The 20,955-nt window shown below is 42.0% G+C and overlaps 1 protein-coding gene across 2 annotated transcripts in view; it reads left to right on the forward strand.

Annotated features, from left to right (window-relative positions):
* Plekha8 (pleckstrin homology domain containing, family A (phosphoinositide binding specific) member 8) overlaps positions 1-20,347 on the forward strand; it is a 50,713-nt gene extending 30,366 nt beyond the window's left edge. For both annotated transcript variants that reach the window (NM_001164361.1, NM_001001335.2), the window contains exons 10-14: positions 3,370-3,428; positions 4,344-4,474; positions 5,028-5,098; positions 10,234-10,295; positions 15,308-20,347. In NM_001164361.1, the coding sequence (NP_001157833.1) occupies positions 3,370-3,428; positions 4,344-4,474; positions 5,028-5,098; positions 10,234-10,295; positions 15,308-15,505 (521 nt within the window). In that variant the 3' untranslated portion in view covers positions 15,506-20,347. The remainder of the gene's footprint in view (positions 1-3,369; positions 3,429-4,343; positions 4,475-5,027; positions 5,099-10,233; positions 10,296-15,307) is intronic.
* The last annotated feature ends 608 nt before the right edge of the window (positions 20,348-20,955 follow it).

The raw sequence follows: 20,955 nt of genomic DNA on the forward strand, positions 1-20,955 counted from the left end.
TCTTGTCACCATAGTTTAGTTTTTCCTTTTCTGTGTAAATGGAATACTGTTGTCTACTCTTGTATTTGGCATTTCTCACTATGCATACTTAGAGATTTATCTTTGTGGCATGTATTTCTTGTTCTCTTGTGTATCTGGGACAAGAATTCCTGGTGTTACTGAGCAGCATGGCTTTGTGATAGCATGGCCTGCGGGAATGTCTGTCACATGCGCAGTTGCACTCACAGTTGTTATGTGCTGGGTTCTCGTTGCTTCCCCTCTTCTCACTCGCTGCTGTAGGGAGTTGGGCTTAGGCCTTTCTCATATTCAGTGGCCCTCATTGGAGCTTTAATTTACCAGCTACCACGATATTGAGTACATTATCATACAGTTCTTGGCCAGTATTTTTTGTTGTATGTCTCTCCAAATCTGGCCCAGGTTTAAAGTTGATTGATTTCATTTTATTACTTGGAGTGCTATTACTAAGGATGGCTCTGTTATTGAATTTTGAAAATTCTTTAAATATTCCAGGTAAAATCCCATTATAGATATGCATCACAGATATTTTCCTTCAGACTCTCACTTTCCTGTTTATAGTTTATCTTTTTTTTTAAAAGATTTATTTATTTATTATATGTAAGTACACTGTAGCTATCTTCAGACATTCCAGAAGAGGGAGTCAGATCTCATTACAGATGGTTGTGAGCCACCATGTGGTTGCTGGGATTTGAACTCTGGACCTGCGGAAGAGCAGTCGGGTGCTTTACCCACTGAGCCATCTCACCAGCCCCCTAGTTTATCTTTTTATAAATCTGTTTTTTGAAAAGTAAGTTTCAAATGTTGACAAACTTGACTTTTGTGTTAATGTTTTTAGTTGTCTTAAAGTTACTTTTAATCAAGGGTCATAAAGATACTCTCATGTTTTTTCTAGATTTCTAATTTTACATTGATCATGCATGTACAGCTGTGTGTGCGTGTGCATTAAGTGTGCGTATGCAGAGGCTAGAGGACGGTCTTGGGTGGTCTTCCTTATGCCAGCCACCTTTTTTTTTTTTTGAGACAAAGTCTCTTACTGGCCTATAGCTAAGCATGTAGGCTAGGCTGGTTGGCCAGAGGGCCCAAGGATCTTCCTGTGTCTTCCTCCCAGGGTCCCTCCCATGTTTGAGACACTGGGCCTATGACACCATGTCTGAGGCCCCTCCTCCATCCATGGGCGCTAGGGATTGAACTTGGGTGCTCACTCTTGTCAGGTGGGGACTTTACAGACTGAGCCATCTCCTCAGCCGTAGTCCATGCTGGAATTACTTCATGCGTGCATTGCGATGCTGGGATTGAGGGTTGTTTTGTCTTCATCACAGTCTAGTTATTTAAGGACCATTTGTCAAGAAAAGCAACCACCGTTATTTCTCCTCTTACATTGCTCTGGCTATCTGCTCCAGAACCTTCAGGCCTATAAATGGTCTCTTTCCTGACCCCAGGATTTGTTTGTATTTCCTTAGAATCTCAAGACTCACAATTTTGTTCCTTATCATGATTGTTTTGGAAATTCTAGGTCCTTTGCAGATCTGTATAATTTTAGTTTTAAATTTCCTATTAAAGGGCCACTGGGGTTTTTATTAAAGCTGCATACATTGAATTTGTAAGCCCAATCTGGGGAAAATTAATGTCATTCACAACATTATATCTCCTAGTCCATGAGTATGATATATATGTGTGTTATGTATTTGATGCATATACTTTAGTCATTTTTATTTTCTCTAATGTTAACGTATAACTGTGTTTTATTAGGAATAAATTTTGGACTTTATGGGTTTGATGCTATTTACATATGTAGCATAAATATATGTAGATACATTGATTGTTGTATGCTGGTGGTTGTTCTTATAGTCATTGTCTTAGTTAGGGTTTTATTGCTGTGAACAGACACCATGACCAAGACAAGTCTTATAAAAACAACATTTAATTGGGGCTGGCTTACAGGTTCAGAGGTTCAGTCCATTATCATCAAGGTGGGAACATGGCAGTATCGAGGCAGACATGGCGCAGGCAGAGCTGAGAGTTCTACATCTTCATCTAAAGGCTGCTAGTGGAAGACTGACTTCTAGGCAACTAGGGTGAGGGGCTTAAGCCCACACCCACAGTGACACACCTATTCCAACAAGGCCACACCTCCAGATGGTTCCACTCCCTGGTCCAAGAATATACAAACCATCACAGTCATGAATCAGATAATTTTATTAAAATGCTTTTTTTGCAGCTATTGAAATTTATGTTTTTCTGGTAATTGCCTATATAATGAGTTATGTTCTTTACATTCATTCACTCCTGTTTTGCTGTATTTCTATATTCTTTACCTATTTTCTGTTTTCTTTTTTTCCTCTTTTAATTCTCATTTCCTGTCTTAGGGCCAATGAAGCCGTTGTTCTTTAGCACACTGTTTTATTTCCTATTTGGGGTTCTTTTTAGCTGCATCATTTTCTACCTTTTCTTAAAAACGATCAATCAGATAATTTTTAGAATTTATTTTTTTTCTCTTCTGTTTTTTTTCTTTAACTTTTATTTTTATTTTGTTCTTTTGGTTTTTTTTTTAAAGATTTATTTATTATTATATGTAAGTACACTGTAGTTGTCTTCAGACACCCCAGAAGCGGGCATCAGATCTCATTACGGATGATTGTGAGCCACCATGTGGTTGCTGGGATTTGAACTCAGGACCTTCAGAAGAGCAGTCAGTGCTCTTACCCGCTGAGCCATCTCTCCAGCCCTTCTCTTCTGTTTTTATGCTATGCCTTAAAAGTAAAATTTATGTTTAGTAAATATAAATAATTAAAATTATATAAAGTTAGGAGTATAGTCAAATCAGTAATGTAATATAAGTTTATAGAAGATACATTAATATAGCAAAATAAAAATTAATGTATCTTACATAGCAGCATATCTAAAATGTCATAAACATGGAGTCAGGGTAGAGAGCCATTAGTGAGATTTTCTGCATTTTTCCTTTGGTGCTACATCTTTAAAAACCGATAGGTATTTTAGGCTTACAATTCACTTCAGTTTGGACTTTGCAACATTGAAAGTACTAAATAGTCACACATCTGTTGCTGCCACACTGGGCAGTGTACCAGCCTTTCAAATGAACACTCTAAATCGATGAGAGGTGCTTTCATCAGACCTGCCACGTAGGCCCTTGTCACAGAGACACATCTCAAAGCAGTGAGATAGAAAGCTGATGACCAAGTCCAGAAGTCAGAGTAATATTGGGGAAAATAGCTTCTAAATGTATTATTATGATAAAAATATTTTCTAGTATAATAATATATGTTTCCTAAATTAAAAAAAAACAAAACCTTTTTCAGAATTGTTTTTGATCCTTTTTTTTTTTTTCAGACAAACTTGGTCCCACAGTGTTTGCTCCTGTTAAGATGGATCTTGTTGGAAATATTAAGGTGAATATAAAGGAGAGGGGGAATCATTCACACTGGGAAGTTTGAGTAGAGGAATAACTGCTATGCAGGAGAGGCAAGCCTTTAGTAGGCTGACCACTGGATCAGTGGGGAGCCATGTCAGCAATGAGTATATGCATTTTGGGGTTAAACAATAATAAAAAAAAACTATGTTGGTTGGCAATAGCTATCATTTGTCTGGGATACAGAAGACCAAATTCCTGGTACAGCTAGCTGTGGGGCCATCAACAATAGGAACTCTCAACCTCCTTCCCAGAAAAGTGAAAGTTGTGTATATTACATCTAGCACTTGTGAATTAAATCTCTTTTTAAGCCAGGCATAGTGGCACATGCAAATCTCAGCACGTGGGAGGCAGAAGCAGGAAGATCTCTGAGCATTCAAAGACAATTTTATCTGCAGATTGAGTTTCCAGGGCAACAGGGCTGGGTAGAGAGAACCTGTCTCTAGAATAAAATAAAATAAAATAAAACACAGTACTCATCACTAGGTGTGATGTGTTGAGGAAGTTCTGTGAGTACCGTTCCTGGGACGTTAGGAGAGAGAGAGAAAGAAGTACATGGGCTCTCACTCATACAAGTGATGGGTTTGTGTGTGTGCGTGCGCGTGTGTGCATGCTCAGGATGAGAAGTAGTTTGAAACAGAAGACAGTTTCTAAGGGAGGCAATGGTACCCCAAGAATGATGCTTAAAGCTTGGGACTCTTGGAGTTTGTTAAAGCTCACAGAATTTTTGGAATTTTTAAAATACATTACCCTAAAAACAAGAAAGATAGTCAAGTTGACTTTGGTCTCCTAGAAGTCTTGTTGCTTGTAGATTTGAATTCTGTACTGACGGTACTGGTGATGTCACAGTTTCCAGCTGCCACAGTTGCCCTGTTTTGTTTTGTTTTGTTTCCAGAAGGTAAATCAGAAGTACATAACCAACAAGGAAGAGTTTACTACCCTCCAGAAGATAGTGCTGCATGAGGTGGAGGCTGACGTCGCTCAGGTTAGGAACTCGGCGACGGAAGCCCTCTTGTGGCTGAAGAGGTAAGAGGTGGAGTCAGCTGGATTGCTCACCCAGCTCAGGCTCAGCTCAGCTCAGCTGGAATGCTCACAGCTCACACCACCCGTGCCTTTCAGAGAGGCTGTGACCAAAGCTGTAACCTTCTGTGGGAAGTCTGCTGAGCCAAGCATTGGCCCCATAGTAATACATGTTGGTAATATTGGTAGTATTTGTAAGATCAGAGTTTTAGGCTGGAGAGCCAATGAGGTTCTCTTAAATGAGCAGCTTTCTGCTTCGATGGCAAAGCCTGGGAAAACACTGAACTCAGAACCAGAGTCTCTGGACTGCTAAGTCTGGTGTGGGGCTCTAGAATTTTCATTTTTCATGAATTCTAGATGATACTAATGCTAGAGCACCATAATTTGAAAAATGTTTCAGAGATGGCAGAGAGGGTGAGGGGAGTGTCCAGAACTTTCTAATAGAAATGGCAGGGAAGCTGGTCAGGAAGGATGTCTGTCTGTCCTGCCCTCTCCCTACCTTGCCTGAGATACTGAGATGAACTTTGAAAATAATATTTTTTCCTCTCTTTAATTTTAGAGGTCTCAAATTTCTAAAGGGATTTTTGACAGAAGTGAAGAATGGAGAAAAGGATATCCAGACAGCACTGAGTAAGTGTGCCTCATATTCTGATAGATCTGCAATTAGACTTGAGATAGCAACCCTGGAAATGGGACAGAGTATATGGAGACATTTCTACTTTGAGTTTATTTTTTTTTCTTTTTAAATTAATTTCACTTGTATTCACTGCTTCTTCTATGCTTTCTTAATAGGGCTCTATAAGGACTGATGATGCATGTGGTTTACCTGGCATGTATGAGTCCCTGAGTGTGATCCCTTGTCATAAGAAGGAAGGAGTAGAGGGAGGGGAGCTAGGGGTCTGTGCAGTGCCCGGGTCAGCTAGGTCTGATGTGTTAAAGATCTGAGTATCATCCTAACCCACATGAGATGAGTTCTTCTAAATTAGTCTATCGGAGTCCATATTTGAAGAGAAGCTCAGTTTAGAGCACATGAAAGAAGGTGGACAGGGAACTCATGGGGAGTTGCTGTGGAGTGAGATCAGGGGCCACCTGCCATCCTGCATTGTTCCACATGTCCATCTTGTAGTGACAGAGCCAAGACTGCAAGAAAGGCCTTTGTAAGAGGAGATTGAGCTGTATCTCCAGCACGGTGCTGTAATTATAGCATGTAGGTGCTTACTAAATAAATACTGCTATGTGGGTTGTGCGTTGATGCATCTATGCTATGAAGCTAGACTTCGTAGCATCCTCACAGTGTACTGATAACAACATGGCTGAGTTCTCACTCCAGACCTGTGGAAATCACATTAGTTTGGTGTTATTGAGATAGGGTGTCACAGTATATATAGCCCAGGTTGACCTCCAACACTTAATCTCTTAGGTACTGGAATGCAGGTGTATCCCACCACAGCAGGCCTAGCCTAAGTCTTGGAGTATGTGGAGGGAGTGGAAATCTTGTTACTCTAAAGCCTGGATTTTTGCAGTGTTGAGACAAAGTCAGACACTAAGTAGCCATGGTTATAAACAGAAAAATAAGTTAATTCCATTGCTTTGGAGAGGGTGGTACTTTTTTCAGTTTCCAAGGGGGCATCTTCAGAGACTGAAAGCATTCTAGGCCTAGATAAGATTGTATGAGCTAGAAGCTTCCAGGGCTAGGCATACATTAGCAGACAGAGGGCGCCTCAGAAACAACAGTTACATCAGGAGAATAAACGTTACATTTACAACAGGCAAGCACTCTGCCCACAAGCTACACACTCACCCAGCCCTTGATCTACAGACAGGACCCAGAAGATGTTGACTCTGTGAAGAGAAACTAGGGAGGACAGATGTTGCTCTATGACTAAATTATCATAGCCAGCGTTGGCTCTGCTCTCCCTTCCCCATCCTCCCTTTGGTGCTGTTCTATGAGTTCTAAAGTTCCATTCTGACACTCAGGCTTCTTCTTAAAATGATGTCTTAGTAATAACCCTGGTTTCCACTGCCATTCAGTGTGAAGAAGTAATGCACTTACCCTAGCCATCCCCTCATCAGACATGGCTGCAAGACTATGTCAACAGATGGGATTTCATTTTCAATTCTTTGACTATTTCCTGCCTACTTGTGTACGTGTGCTGTTTCCTGCCTACGTTGTATTTTGCCATTTCCATCCCATACTTCCTCTGATCCTCTTCCATTCCTGATAAACACTTCACAAATTCTCCTCACTCTCTGAATTCCCTCGGAAGTATAAATGCCAGTGTTCAGCAGGAGTCTGGAGAAGCCTGTCACAGACCCAGGCTCTATGAGCTCTGGTCTGGCGGTGCATGCTAAGGCTCATAGGCACCCCAGGCAGGCTTGCTCACCCATGACAAACGTGGCCTTAAGAGGACATTTACATAAAGATGTTCAGACCCCAAAGGCTCCTTGATGCAGATTTCTTCTGGGACAGTGGCTTTGCCTGTTTGTTAAAAACAACAGTCTCTGAAGTGGAGCCTGCTATCTTGTCTGACTTGAGTTAAGGTAGAAATGTAGGTAAAAGAGTATATGTATAAAACTATGTCTTTACTTCTGGAATTTGCTTTGAGACTATAAAAGACAGACTTTTGTTATTATTTTTTTCACAAAGAATAAACATTTTTGTAAGAATTATTTGATGTGATACAAATGCCCCAAATTGTCATTGCTTTCTGTTCTTGGGAGAGTCACTTCCTTTCCGGGTCTTTCATCTCTTCCTTTGTAAAAGGAAGAGAAAGTCAAACAGAATGATAAGGCTTTCCATTTAGAAATTTAGAATGAGTCTCTGGGGAACAGACACATCTCACGAATTGGGAGAAGGTCATTTATTTTATTTTTGGTTTTTTTTTTTTTTTTTTTCAGACAGAGTCTCTCTGTGTAGTCCTGGCTGTCACTGTATAATCCAGGCTGGCCTCAAACTCAGAGAAATCCATCTACTACTACTGCCTTCTGAATGTTGAGATTAGAGATGGGCACCACCATATCAGGCTCATTTATTCCTTTTAGAGACCTAAGAATACTGCTGGATTATAGAGCATGCAGTATGAAAATACATGAGAACTGCCATGAGGATTGATGCTTCTCATTATCTGATCTTCTCTGTGTAGCCAGAATAGACCAGGCTTAGACTTCATCTTATTTTAATACAGCCTAAAAAGAGACGATTTCCCTGGAATGTTGTGTGCTAGTTAAGTCTTCTGGTTTCTTGTGTATGTGAGTTTACAGGTGTAGGGGTACACACATGCTGCACTGCTCTTTCTGTATCTTCTCCATTGGATACTGAAAGTCAGGGAGGAAAACAGTAACGTTTTCAGAGCTGCCACTGAACCCTACCGAAGTAACTCAAAATCCACGGCTTGGTGGATAAAGACCTTCGCGGTTTGATCCAACTCCTGCTCATGGTTGTGCAACTTGGCCAGGTTCCATGGTTCTTTCTCGTCTGCAGCCATCACCTTCCCTTCTCTATATCCTATCCAGCCTTCAGGATGCCCAAAGTCCTCTGTCTGGTACACCAAGCTGGCTTAGTCTCTGTTCCTTTGGCACTATGTACAAACCTCTGCTTAGCAGTTGGCTGAAAATCCCATTTGTCATACAAATGTATCTTATATGATGATGGCGAGTTAAAAGGCTAACTCCTTCTCAGTCGAGTTCCCGAGGGCAGAAGATTGACTGAACTTAATTCATCTGCGATCCATTGCTCTGCACCGCGAGTGGACTATAGTAGACACTCAGTCCTTGTTAAGTAGAACAGCTTTCGCTGTAGGTGACCAGAGCAGATTATTTACAGTGGCAGTTAATACTCTGCCTGGATTAGGGTCACAGGAAAGTAAGGAGCCCCACTGCCTTCCACAGTAACTACTGTCCCTGTGTCTCCTTAGATGGCTGAGAGGGTTGGAAGTGTGGCTATCTTACTTGGTTTCCTTTCCTGCCTGCACTCACCATTTTCAAGACATCACCAAAACCCTGGGCACCATCTAAACTTCCCACGTGCCATCTACAGAGTCAGCTAAGTTTCTGGTTTACACCAGAGATAAGTGTCTTTAACCAGGTCCTAGCCTGCTTAGATTATTTGCCTAAGAGAAAAAAAATAAATTTAATATTGGGTGTACCTTGCAACTGTCTAAGAACTTGTGCATATTTGTATTGAATTTTTAACCCTTCTGCATGAGCTCCACACTGATACTGACATCTCATCCTGTTTCAAACAAGGGATAGCCAAGGATATCGGTTGTATTTAAAACCTAAGTCCTTATAGATAAAAGTATGTTATAACATGGATTGAAGCATTCTTTTATAGAAATATATTTTGCGCAAATTCAGATTGTGCAAAGTGGAAATGCTAACTCTAAAAAACACTGACATTTTTTAATAAAGCCTTATCCAAAAAAAATGAAATAAAAGTTGCCTAAAATTCTGTAATTTCAAAGCTGTTGAAGGCTTCATGCCCTCTGAGCTGCAGCTCCATGCCAGTGCTTACTTCCCAGCAAAGTGCAGTGTCCTGTGCTCTGCAATGCTTTCCCCACATAGGAACTCATACTGTGGTCCTGGTGTCTGTCTTCTTGCTCTTGTCAGAGCTGAGCATGATTGTGCAGCCTATCACAGCATCACCTAAGTCTTCACCAAGTGGCACAGTACCTGCACTAACCGGATTAGCCCAGGAAAGTAAATAGGTTTGCAACAGAAAACTTAGATGTGCTCAGGCAAAACCTGGAGATAGAGACCAAGCCATCCCTGTGGTGCGATGTACAAACAACCCAAGAATGCCATAAACTCCTGGGATGCCGAGTAGACATGGACGCAACGTATGAGGAAAGTGCATGGCGAGCTGCAGATGGATGGCTTCCAAGCATGCATCTAGTCTGTGGGAATGGTGCACAGTCCGCTTTAAGTGTTTTATACACTGTTGCCCAGTATTTCAGAAAGTGGATTCCCTGCACAAAATGCCATCCTTGACTCCTGGAAGTGTTTAAATTAAAATTATTATATACAAGTTTTTAAATCTCACTTTAAAATATCTGGATCAAAAATAATAGGCAGTTATCATTAGCATAATAGGTGTGAATGGCTTTATTAAGAGTTTTCCATGATTACCTTATAACTAACTCCAGGCCATCCTCTCCAGACATTTTGTTTGTTTGAAGGACGATCTGTTTTGTTTTGAGACACAGTCTCCCTCTGTTGCTTAGACTGACCTCTTTTTTTTTTTTTGGCACAAGTGATTCTCCAGCTCAGCCTCCTGAGTGACTGGAACCGTGGGTGTATATGCTACACATTGCTTTTCTGTAACATTTTTGGGGACTCGGGCTTCTATACTGTATATTGAGGGTTACTAAGAGAATTAAGACAAATGTTTGTTATCTCAGGAGTGAACATTAGAATTGTCAAGAATTAGAGATGACTTTACTCACTGGAAGATGGGTAATTAGAGAAGTATCTAAGCCTGGCCAGAAGGGAGCCTGCATTTCAAAGAACAATGGTTTAGATTCATTGCATAGTTCCAGTTGTATTTAATGATAATTTTCTATATCTTTTTCTCTCACCTTACTGTGTTATCTGTGAAATTTTTCCACTGTGATAATAAACTGAAGTTCAGATACAGTGACCCCAGTATAGGTGAAAATTTCTGTTTGTCTTGAAAGAAAAGAAGCCAGTAGTTAGCATATATTAAACAGTGTATTATACAAATCACATTGGCATCTTACCATCCACAAAATCTCTTTCTTTTCAAGATAACGCATATGGCAAAACATTACGGCAACACCATGGCTGGGTAGTTCGAGGGGTCTTTGCGGTAAGTCAATCCTGTCTCCTAGAGTTGCATAATGAGCAAGGTGCTGGGTCTTGTTAACATTGGTGGTTCTCAGCCTGTGCACCAAGACCCGTTGGGGAGCATCGAACCACCTTTGACAGGAGTTGCACACCAGATGTCCTGCGCATGAGATCTTAACATTGCAGTTCATAACAGTAGCAAAATTACAGTTATGAAGTAGCAACAAAAATAATGTTATGGTTGGGGATCGCCATACCATGTGGAACTGTATTAAAGGGTCGCAAAGGTTGAGAATAACTGGTCCACATGGTCTTTTCTGCTTGCTTTAGTTTTGGAGACAAAACCAAAAAAGTCAGCTCATTTATGTTTATAGGCTTTGAAATGTGAAAATGTCAGCAATAGAAAATGTCTCACAAAGACTAGCTAGCAAAGACTTATGAGTGGGAGCGTTTCAGTGACACTGGAGTTGTGCCTCTGACGTGGTTGTCTGCAGAGAAGAAGAAAAACAGAGCTGGTTAGGCTGTGGTCTCAATACCACCAAGGAGGGATTAAGCCCAGTGATGAGTCCCAACTCACAGCTCCTCTGCTGCTCATTAAGTTCACTCCCAGCTCTTAGTTCAGGTTTTTCGGGTTTTGGTTTTTGTTTGTTTTGTTTTGTTTTTAGTTGGATTTTATCTTCAAATATTAACTGTGTGGGTATGTAGTAATCTCTTCTTAAACAGTTATTGTAACAATGAGGATATTAGACATTTGTATGCGTGTGTTTGCCTGGTACCTAGCATCTCCTCCTTCCTGGCATTTGCTTTACCTTCTTAGCTTTTAAAAATACATTTTATTAACTCTTTCAAATACTGACCTAGTTTATATATTACTTTAAATATATAGTTCTATTTATACATGTTTATCTTTATATACCCACATGTTTATGGTATGTATGTAAATTCATATTTTTACATTTAGTTTATAGTATAATTATGTAGTCTTTGTCACTAGATTCTGTGATGACTTTTGTTGCTATTTGTAGATCAAGCCCTCAGCCTCAGTTGCCAGACGAGCCCCATTGCTCTAGTCCCAGTTAAGACCATTTCACTATCATGAGAGTCTGAGATAAAATACTATTATTAGTGGTTGCATAATGCATCCCACAGATTGCTTCATCCTCTGTAAGAAGTGCAAGCCACCTGTAAGTTTGTTCTTAGCTGTGGCACAACATCTGTTCACATACATTATTTTACTGAAATTCTTATTCCCTAAAATAGACTGCTGAAGGAATTGCCTATCAAACACCACACATTGCATTTACAGGTTACAGTTTGGAGTATTTATCACACACTACACATTCTGAGAGACATGAAGTTATTGCTCTACTAACACTGAGAGTACTCTTATTTTCCCTGTTAAGAACAGAGACCTGAGACACAGAGAGATAACCCATCTTTGGTCATGGATGGTGTTGGACAGTATCTAGTGTTTGATGCTTATGGTATTTAAGGAACCTGTGATTTCAGGCATTTTGCCTCAGTTCACAGTTACTCCCCAAGACATCCGTACTTTGGAAGGCTTATTCTAATGTGCCAACTAGCCAATCTCAGTGGCTCAGAGAAAACATCTTTCCGTCCCTGGAATTTGACTCATTTGCCAGCCAAGTAGTGAACTTTTATTCTCAAACACATCCCATCTGAACAAATGCCAGTCAAGGTCCTGCCACCAGCTTGTTGATACCCAGCTGTTGCTTGACCTTCCTGCTCTCTGTCAGCCAGGTTGGAGAGTTGAGCTCACCATTGGCCTTGCCTCTCTTTTCCTAGAGTGCAGCCTGCCTTATTTTCATTTTTTCTCTCTTTCCTTTATACTTACACTATCTTCTGTATGTTTATTAGGTGTCAGGCTTTGGGCAAAACACTTATACGATCTTCATCTTTAAAATAAAAAAAATATTTATCTGCCTTCTATGCTTGAGGAAGGTGAGGTTCTAAGAACCTAAGCACTTTGCTTAAAGTCTTCAAATGAGTATGTGAAAAATCTGAGATGCAAAGATACAAGCCACTCTTCCTTCACAAATGAGGATGGATTCTCAAAGGCTTTCAACGTATAGGGGGACAGTGAAGGTTCTCTGCTGTCTCAGGAGAGCCAGCCTAGCGATACTTGGAAGAGAAGTTTTGAGAGCTTTTAAACCAGACTAGCCAGACTGCAGTGGAGATGAGGACGGATCCTAGGAAGTCTCCTACCCAGAGAGATGGTTGGGAAGCACAGAGTGAGCCTAGCTTTCATCCTGGCCCCCACGTTCCTGAGACTTAAAATGCTCATACAAGAATAAAGATAGAAACTGTACATGGTTCTTCATATTATGATTAAAATGTCAGTATAGAAGCAAAAAAGAAACATTATCTGTGTATTAGTTACTTGTTGCTTCAACAAAATACCTGATAAAATCAGTTTAAGGAAGGAAAACTTATCTGGGCCCCCAGGATCCATCATGACAGAACCAGGCAGCAGGGGCTTGAACAGCTGCCCACATTGCATCCCCACTCAGAAGCAGAGTGATGGAGTCTGCTGCTTTCTCCTTTCATTCAGACTGAGTCCCCCATCCATACAGTAGTGCAAGTCATGGTGACCACGTGTCTCTCACCCAAGTTTGAGACACACTCACAGATGAGCCCTTAAGGTTGTCCCCTTAGAGATTCTAGATCCTAACAGGTTAACAGTATCACCATCATAAGTCTACCCTTTTCACCATAGGCTCCTGGCCATCTTATCATGCAAAATGCATTTGGTCCAACTTCAAAAGTCCTCAATTTGTTGTCTTTAACAGTTCCAAAACTGTTCAAAAGTGTAAGTTCAGAGTCTCTTCTGAGACTCAGAAAATCTCTTTAACTTTGAAACTCTGTAAAATAAAAAATCAAATTACATACTTTCAACCAAAAAATAGGTCACAGAGTAAAAATCACAATTCAGAAGAGAAGAGTTGGGACATAACAAGGGACTGTCAGACCAATGTCAGACCAAAGCCCAGTAGGAGAACACCGGAGTCTGCGGCTGCACATGGAGCATCTAGAGTTCCTGAGGGAGTCATTGCATTCTGGCGTGCTTGGGCAGCACCCATTGCTGCAGCTCTGCTGCCTAAAGCACACGGAGCCTGTCTCTGGAGCCACCTCGAAGCCATACCTCCAACTTGCCGCAGATACCTCGCGCTCCTGCCGTCTCTAATATCCTGAGTTCTCTGTTGCAACTTGGCTTTGCATTTGCAGCTTTGTGCCTTTATGCTGCAGTCTCTCAGGGCATCCTAGCAAGGAATCCAGGCTCACATAGCTTGGCTCAGAGGCCATCTGGAATCTCAGTCAAGACTCCATGACTCCCTCACTCTTGTGTCTGTCAGGACTGTAAAGCCAGTAACACATGGACAGTGTTTCTGACTTCTGTTGTCAGCAACAAGATGTAGCCTGGCCTCCCAGTACCCAATTGCATGGGCCTCTGTGTGCCTCACAGGCTGACCCTGGGGGAACACTTCCCTAGGTGGTAGTTATTCACCAGGGAACTTCTTTAGTAATAGTCTCAATTCAGGCTCTCCTTTTAAATGAATTTGTACTTATACAATATAGAGCTTTTGTTGGGTATGATATTCCCTTGGGCACCTTTCCTGTTGTCTCAGGTTTCTTTTTAATGGTGTTAATCTCTATAATATTCTAATTGCTTTCTCAGTACTAGCCTTCTCTACAACTCTGAATTTTTTTCTCCATGACAAATAGCACATGTCTGTTCCCTTTTGTTCTCTGACTGAAGAGCTGGATCAGAGCTTGCTACAGCCTGGATGCTATTCTAAGGGAGATTTCTCCTGCCAATGAAATTAGCCCATTGCCTTTGAATTAAGCCTCGGCACTAGCAGAATGCAGCCAGATGGTTTTCCAGAATACAATGTGAATGGCCTCTAGTCCAGTTCCCAGTAGAGTTGGTTTGCCTCTGGAACTGCATTACCTGGACCTCCACTGCACACATTTCACTTGGTATTCTAATCTTCCTAACACCCACTAGAACAATCCACTTAGCTCTGCTTATAACATCCTAAGGCTTTTCTAGCCTGAAGTTTCAAACTCTTCTGGAAACCAGTTCTAAAGATCCAATACACAAGAGGTCAGTTTCATCAAGTAACAATGCCTTCCTGGAATGAGTTTTCCGTATTCATTACTTTTATCGCTGCTACAGTAAAATAGCCAACAGCAGCAATTTTAAAAGTAGGGTTTATTTTGGCTTAGATATTGAGGGTGCAGTCCATCTTACCAGCTGGAGCTTGAGACAGCTGCTCACATTGCCCCATAGAGATGAAGTTTGCTGCTGGGCTGTTTTCTTCTTTTTCATCAGTCTAGGCCTCCAGACCGTGGAATAATGCCATCCACATGTATGGATGTTCCTCCTATCCCAATCAGCCAATCAGAAACTCTCTCACAGGCATGCCAAGAAGTTTATCTTCTAAGTCTAGATCCTGTCAGGTCATCATTATTACCATTACTTGTTCTCTTCCTTGTTATAAAACACATAAGGGGTTAGAGAAAATATTATCCATGTTGAGAAATAATAGAAGACATGAAGACACATGAAATGTTGTTTGCAAGTGAGATATGATTAGAGGTACTGGAAAGCTAGACAGGCGCATGCCAACAGACAGGTGTACATACGGACTGACCAAGGATTCAAGGAGAAAGAGTCCGAATCCTAACTATGAGAAGGGAGCTTTTCTCTAAAGCCTTGTCTCTTAGTAGTCCCTGACTTGGTGGCATTGTTCATTATTGGCCCAAGAAGACCCCTGCCTTTTCTAGTCTTGAAGTTACTTAATTTGGTGCTTAGAACCTAATTGTAAGCAATTTGTGAACTAGAATTAGAAGGGCATTTATATTTTGTATGCCCTTGTGTTCCTCAGTGTTCCTCCCTCCCCCCACGCCCCGCCCCCGTGTGTCTGTGTGCGCACATGCATCTGTCTGTCTGTAAGGGTAAGTGTATAAGAGACAGTTGTGTTGCGATCCTCACAAGTAACTCTTTTGCAGTTAGCACTGAGGGCAGCGCCATCCTATGAGGACTTTGTAGCTGCGCTAACCATAAAAGAAGGCGACCACCAGAAAGAAGCTTTCAGTGCTGGCATGCAGAGGGACCTCAGCCTTTACCTCCCCGCTATGGAAAAGCAGCTGGCCATACTGGACACGTTATATGAGATCCACGGGCTGGAATCTGATGAGGTGGTGTGACAGCCACAGGACAGCACCTCCTAACTTCAGGGAATAAAGTCTGCTAAAGTGTTGTGTTGCCCTAGTTAATTTCCAGCAACAGCTTTGATACTCTCCAGCCTTTCCTTGGGGAGATGGACATGAGGAAGTCCTAGTGCTTTTATTTAGAATTGTTTTAATGCATATGTGTTTCATGTGTTTAAAAATCAAGGTGCTAAATATTTCAACAGGCCTACTGGAAACCAGATCATCGCTGTCCCAGACTTGAATAGCAGGCAGTAAGAGCAAAATTGACAGATGGATTTGTTGGGTTCACATTTGTATTGTTCTGTTTCAGTTACTAGTTTTAATGGGCCACCCAAACCGAAGCAGTATGCAGGACTATTGTATAAAGCCAGTGTTTAAAATAGCTTAGATGTTGACTGGGCATTGGAGGGAGTGTAAGCCCCTTTGTTGAAGGACTTGCTGTGTAAGAGTTTGCTATTCCTACACTTTCCTGAGTGGATCCTTTCTCCCTTCCTCTGCTGATGGAAAGGGCTGTGTAGTGAAAACATTTGGGCAGTTGTAGGAAAACATTGACATGGACTGCCATGCCTGTTGTCAGGTGGGACAGTGGCTCAAGAGAATGACCTCAGCCCATGCTTGAGAACAGAATAGACAGGAAGGATAAGTCATTTGGGTGACACATACCACTCTTTGCCAATGCAGTACATTTCCTATGTGTTATCTGAATTGAACATCATAGCAGAACAGCGACTTTAAAGAGGATATTTAATCCTACTTCACAAGTAAAGCTTACAGTAGGGAGGTCTGCTCACATTTGTGGAATTTCTTGTTTCTGGTGATTTTATTTTTATTTATTGATTTATTTATTTTGCCTGTTTCATTAACTCTTCAGCAAAAGAGCCAGGTAGCTTCCAAATGTGATCTAGATCACCTCTGTATTGAAGTCACATGACATGCTGTTTCAAAGAACAGAGTCCTAGGACATGCCTGAAGAACCCAGATCTTACAAGGCTGAAGAGCCAAATTCCCATTTGAATTCTAGTTTACAGAATTCCCAGTCTTCTGCAGAAACCAAATAAAACACCTCCTTCCAGAGAAAGGGGCCGCCATTCAAGTAACATAATTAAATGGAGAGTGAGTAGACCAGCAGCTGGTGTAACAGCTTGAGGCATTCTTCTATAAAGAGTGACAAGATGCCCTGTCTCCCAGAAATGGACCAAGCTGCCTAGAGTGTGCATAGGGAAGAAGCCATGAATACCTTCCCAAGTGGAGGCCACTTCTTCCTAGCAACAAGAAGAGTGGCTCCAGCATAAGCAGTCCCCTGAAGACAACGAGCCTTGGCCAGGCACAGGTGAGGGAGTGGCTGTGCACACTGCTTCTGTTGCTGTGCACACTAGGGCTCTGCAGAGAACTATGCAGGGAAGGTACTGATTTTGTCTGTCTTTAAACGAGTGGGTATTTACTCAATGCAGCAGTAGAGTGGGCCACGGCGGTACCTGCAGTCCAGCTACCCAGAAGTATGAGAGTAAAGTATTATTTGAGCCCAAGATTTGGAGATTAACCTGAACAACATAGCAAGACCTTGCCTCTTAAAAACACTTGTAATAAAATTTTAAGCCAAGCAAGCATTTTGCCAACATAAGAAGTTCTAGAAATTAAACTTAGGAAAGGGAGGAGTGGGCTGGACTTACAGTATGCTACTTTCCTCTTGCAGGAGTTTCATATGGATCCTCTTCTCTGGCTAATGGAAAGGGGTCAGGGCTAAGGCATAACTTAGACCTGCCCTTGACATAGCCTGTAAAGACAGAAGAAGAAAAGTGGCCAGCCCGCTTGTCTCTGAGGGTGGGCGCTTTGGGCCATGTGCCCTTGGTGGGCTCTGCTACCAGGAAATTGACGTTAAGTATGGCCATGATAGGCAGCTGCAGGTGCCTCTGTGATCTCTAGTCTAGGGACTAGCACTCTGAGAGCGTGTCAGTCCAGGTCCTCACAAAGCCCTAAGTGCCCACTGGAGAGCTGCCTTGCTGGGCAGTCTGACTTTGGTACGTTCATTCCACCTGAATTAGTAGTTCTTGGTGTCTCATTGTAGTTAAAGCTAATTTTTTTTGTCTGATTTTTCAGTTACTTTCTAAGAAATGAAAAAAAAGAACCTGAAAGTGCTCCCTGGAGCCCCTCCCGAGAGCCCTGGTATTTCTAAGCCACCCTCACCCTGACAGATGAAGAACCGGTTTGTTGGTTGACAGAATGCTTACCTTCTCTTTGTTGCTAACAGTTTTTGGATTATCTTCCTAGCATAATCTTGAGAGTGGGGGATGTGTCTTGCTAGAGAGCAGTAGAGTTGACTGAGTAGTACTGGCAGACCACTCACAGAGCACAGCCCCACCTCCGTTCCATCAGTCTGCCCTTCACCCTCACCCAGTGAAGCTTGGCTCCCCACGGGCTGATGTCAGTATGTGTGTTGAACTGAACAGAGGCTTTTTAATTGTGATAAGCCTTATGTCTTTTGAAGATAGGTCTGTTTATAGCGAAAACCTACTGACATATGCTGATTTGTCAGGAGGAATATCTTTAAGGGAAGAAACCATCTTGTAACTGAGGCAGAGCTGACAGCTCTTGACACAGCCCAGAAGAGAGGCCAGAAGGGTACTGTAGGAATGTAGTGGCTTGTTACTATGTCCAGATCATTCTAAGCGTAAGAGCATCCCCCAGTGTCACTTAACCATCGTGGGGACATCCGCACGCCCTCTCTCAGCTTTTCTCTTCTCTGCTGCCAAGCATTGCCAGCAGTGACCCCGCCCCCATCAGCTTGCCACAGTGATTTTCCCTCCCAGCTCGTTTCCCCTTCTTCAGCAGCAGCAGCAGCAGCCTACCTGGTCCAGGATCTATTCTATACCTAGCCAAAACGCCAGGGCTTCAGGCAGAAGCCATGTTCACATTTGTAGCTGTTAGGTTGGGGAAAGTCAGCGTGGGAGAGCATGTCCTCCGATTGCGTACAGTCAGTGCCGTCAACGTCTGTCTGTGGAGGGTTTTCAGGTGCAGGTGTATGGTGAGGTCATAAGTACAGGGCACTTTAGCTGAAGAACTCTAAAGAAAACGAATCCAGCTGTAAAGATATATATGAAACTTTTTTTAAAATGTATTCCCTACTAGACCACTATGTCCTTCAGGCACAGGGCTATGTCATGTTGTGTTTCTTTTTTTTTTTTTTCCTTTTTCCAATTTTTTATTAGTTATTTTCTTCATTTACATTTCAAATGCTATCCTGAACAGTTCAAACCACAGCTTCTGATTTAGTCACAAGTTTACGATGGTTCAAATCCCTACCCTCATGGTTCATTTCACTACCAGTCGTTTGTAAATTCTAAGCTGTCTGGATGTAGAAGTTCTGAGCAACTGCAGTATGTTTTGGACCATCACTTTGGTTGATCATCTAACGCATTTGGGCGTAGAGAGCCAAACCTAGGATGCTTTGTGATACTGTGCAGTCTGCATGGTTGTGTGCATTAGACCCTCCTGTGACATGCACATGAAGTGCTGTGTTGACAAATGTGTTCTACTTCCATGTGACCCTTTGTAACCTGCAGTAGCTTACTCAGAGTTACACAATAATGACATAACTATTCACTAGCTGCCCAATGGCATTTGAAGATTTAAGCCATGACAAGGTTATAGATATAGTACATTAGTTGAGGGCCCTTCCCTCCCTGTGGATTCTCCTCTTCTAGCCCTGTCTAGACTATCCTGCAGACCATTTGCATGATTTCTTGCTGTACAGCTGCATTTGGGAACTCTAAGGCATGAACACCCAGTCACTGGCAATGCCTCTGGTACAGATGTCGCTCGCATGCATTGATCTCTCTTCTCCATTGTCTATAGATAGATAGCCTTTAATGGAAAGGAAAAAAATGCCACTGCTCTGCAATGCAAAGTTTTCAGAATTCTTGTAAATCGTGAATCCTTGTGTCACTTCTTTAGGGTGAAAAATGTTTCTAGTCAAGCTGTATGGGAACATCCTGCTTATTTTAAATGTCTTATATATTTAAAGTATGGTCAGTATTATCCCTTTACACATACCTTGGGCAAGGTGGTCCCCTCAGCCTTAGGATGGATGGCTTCATGGCACAGCCGATCTCATTCACAGAGAGCCCGGTGTATGTCCATTCAGATGTGTAGATGGGGCCAGTGAAGGGTGATCTAGATGGCTGATGAGCCAGCTTCATGGTGTAGGGTAACGGACGATTCCCTGTGCCATGAGAATTTCACTAGAATGTCACTAAACAGCCCAACTACCTCATGTGAAATTGGCTGTGGACAATCTGTGTTTGATGAGAAATGTGTTCGCAGAAATTTATTCTGTTTGATAAGTTGAACAGTGCAGTGTCTCTATGAAGAAGAAACATGTTATACCAGATGCCAAAGGCTAAACTAGACATAGATTTCTCAGATTCATTTCTATGTTAATGTTTATTCCAGTCTGTATCCTCATAAAGGTTTGTAGTTTTGTAGAGCCACATGCTTTGGGTATCTGTCACAATCACCTCTTGTCCCCTCAGTATTTTGACTGAACATCATAATGCTGATAGGAATCAAGTTAAACTACGAAAGTGTCAAACAGCTTGTGGCTTCTTAATTTAATGGACCTTTACTTAGAAATGTATTGGAGCCTTCTAGGACCACTTGTTGAGTGAAAATCTTGTGTGCAGATGTGTCTGCTTCTCTGTCCAAGTTGTTGTTCCTGTATTTCATGAAAAGTGGGGCAGGGGTGAGGGTTTTACTTTCTTTGGAGAATGTTTGAAAACATCTGTCAGATTTTTATATTCATTAGTTACAATAAACATATTTTTAGAGTATTTTATTAAACGTTCTTCAAAGGGTTTTGTTTGGGTTTTGCTTAACTATATGTGCCAATAATATGTATTATTTATGGAATGTCCACACCATGCCAGTGATCATAAGTCCTTGAGTATTGACACGAGTCGTCCTGCTAACTGTAAGGCAGATGCTATAGGTACCCTCAGGTGACAATCTGGCAAGCCTCCTGCCCAATCCCCACAGCTGGTAGCTCTCCCAGCTCCAGGATCTTCACAACGCTCTTCAAACTTCCAGCATCAGCCAGTGTAGTGACATCTGTGATGAGCTGGGCACACTGGACAGACCAGCCCTTTTCAGAAGTGTTCTCTCCTTTGTTTTCTGAGGTGGGAGCAACAGTAACAGTCCAGACCTGGGAAGTTCTTCCTTAGAGACCTCTACTCCAGCAAAGCCATGTCCTTGCCTGCCTCAGAAAAGAACCTTAGAATTCATGACAAGCAAATGTAGTGTTGTTCAAGTAGAGAGAGGAGACAGTGCACACTTCAGATGTTCTGTCGTTCATTTGAGCACAGCGGAAGACATACCCTCGGACTGAGGGTACCACCACGCAGTTGTCTGTATAACCGAGATCCTCCGCCACTGTCATTCCAGAGGCACAG

This window comes from Mus musculus, chromosome 6, assembly GCF_000001635.26.
Source record: "Mus musculus strain C57BL/6J chromosome 6, GRCm38.p6 C57BL/6J".
Taxonomy (NCBI): Eukaryota; Metazoa; Chordata; class Mammalia; order Rodentia; family Muridae; genus Mus; species Mus musculus.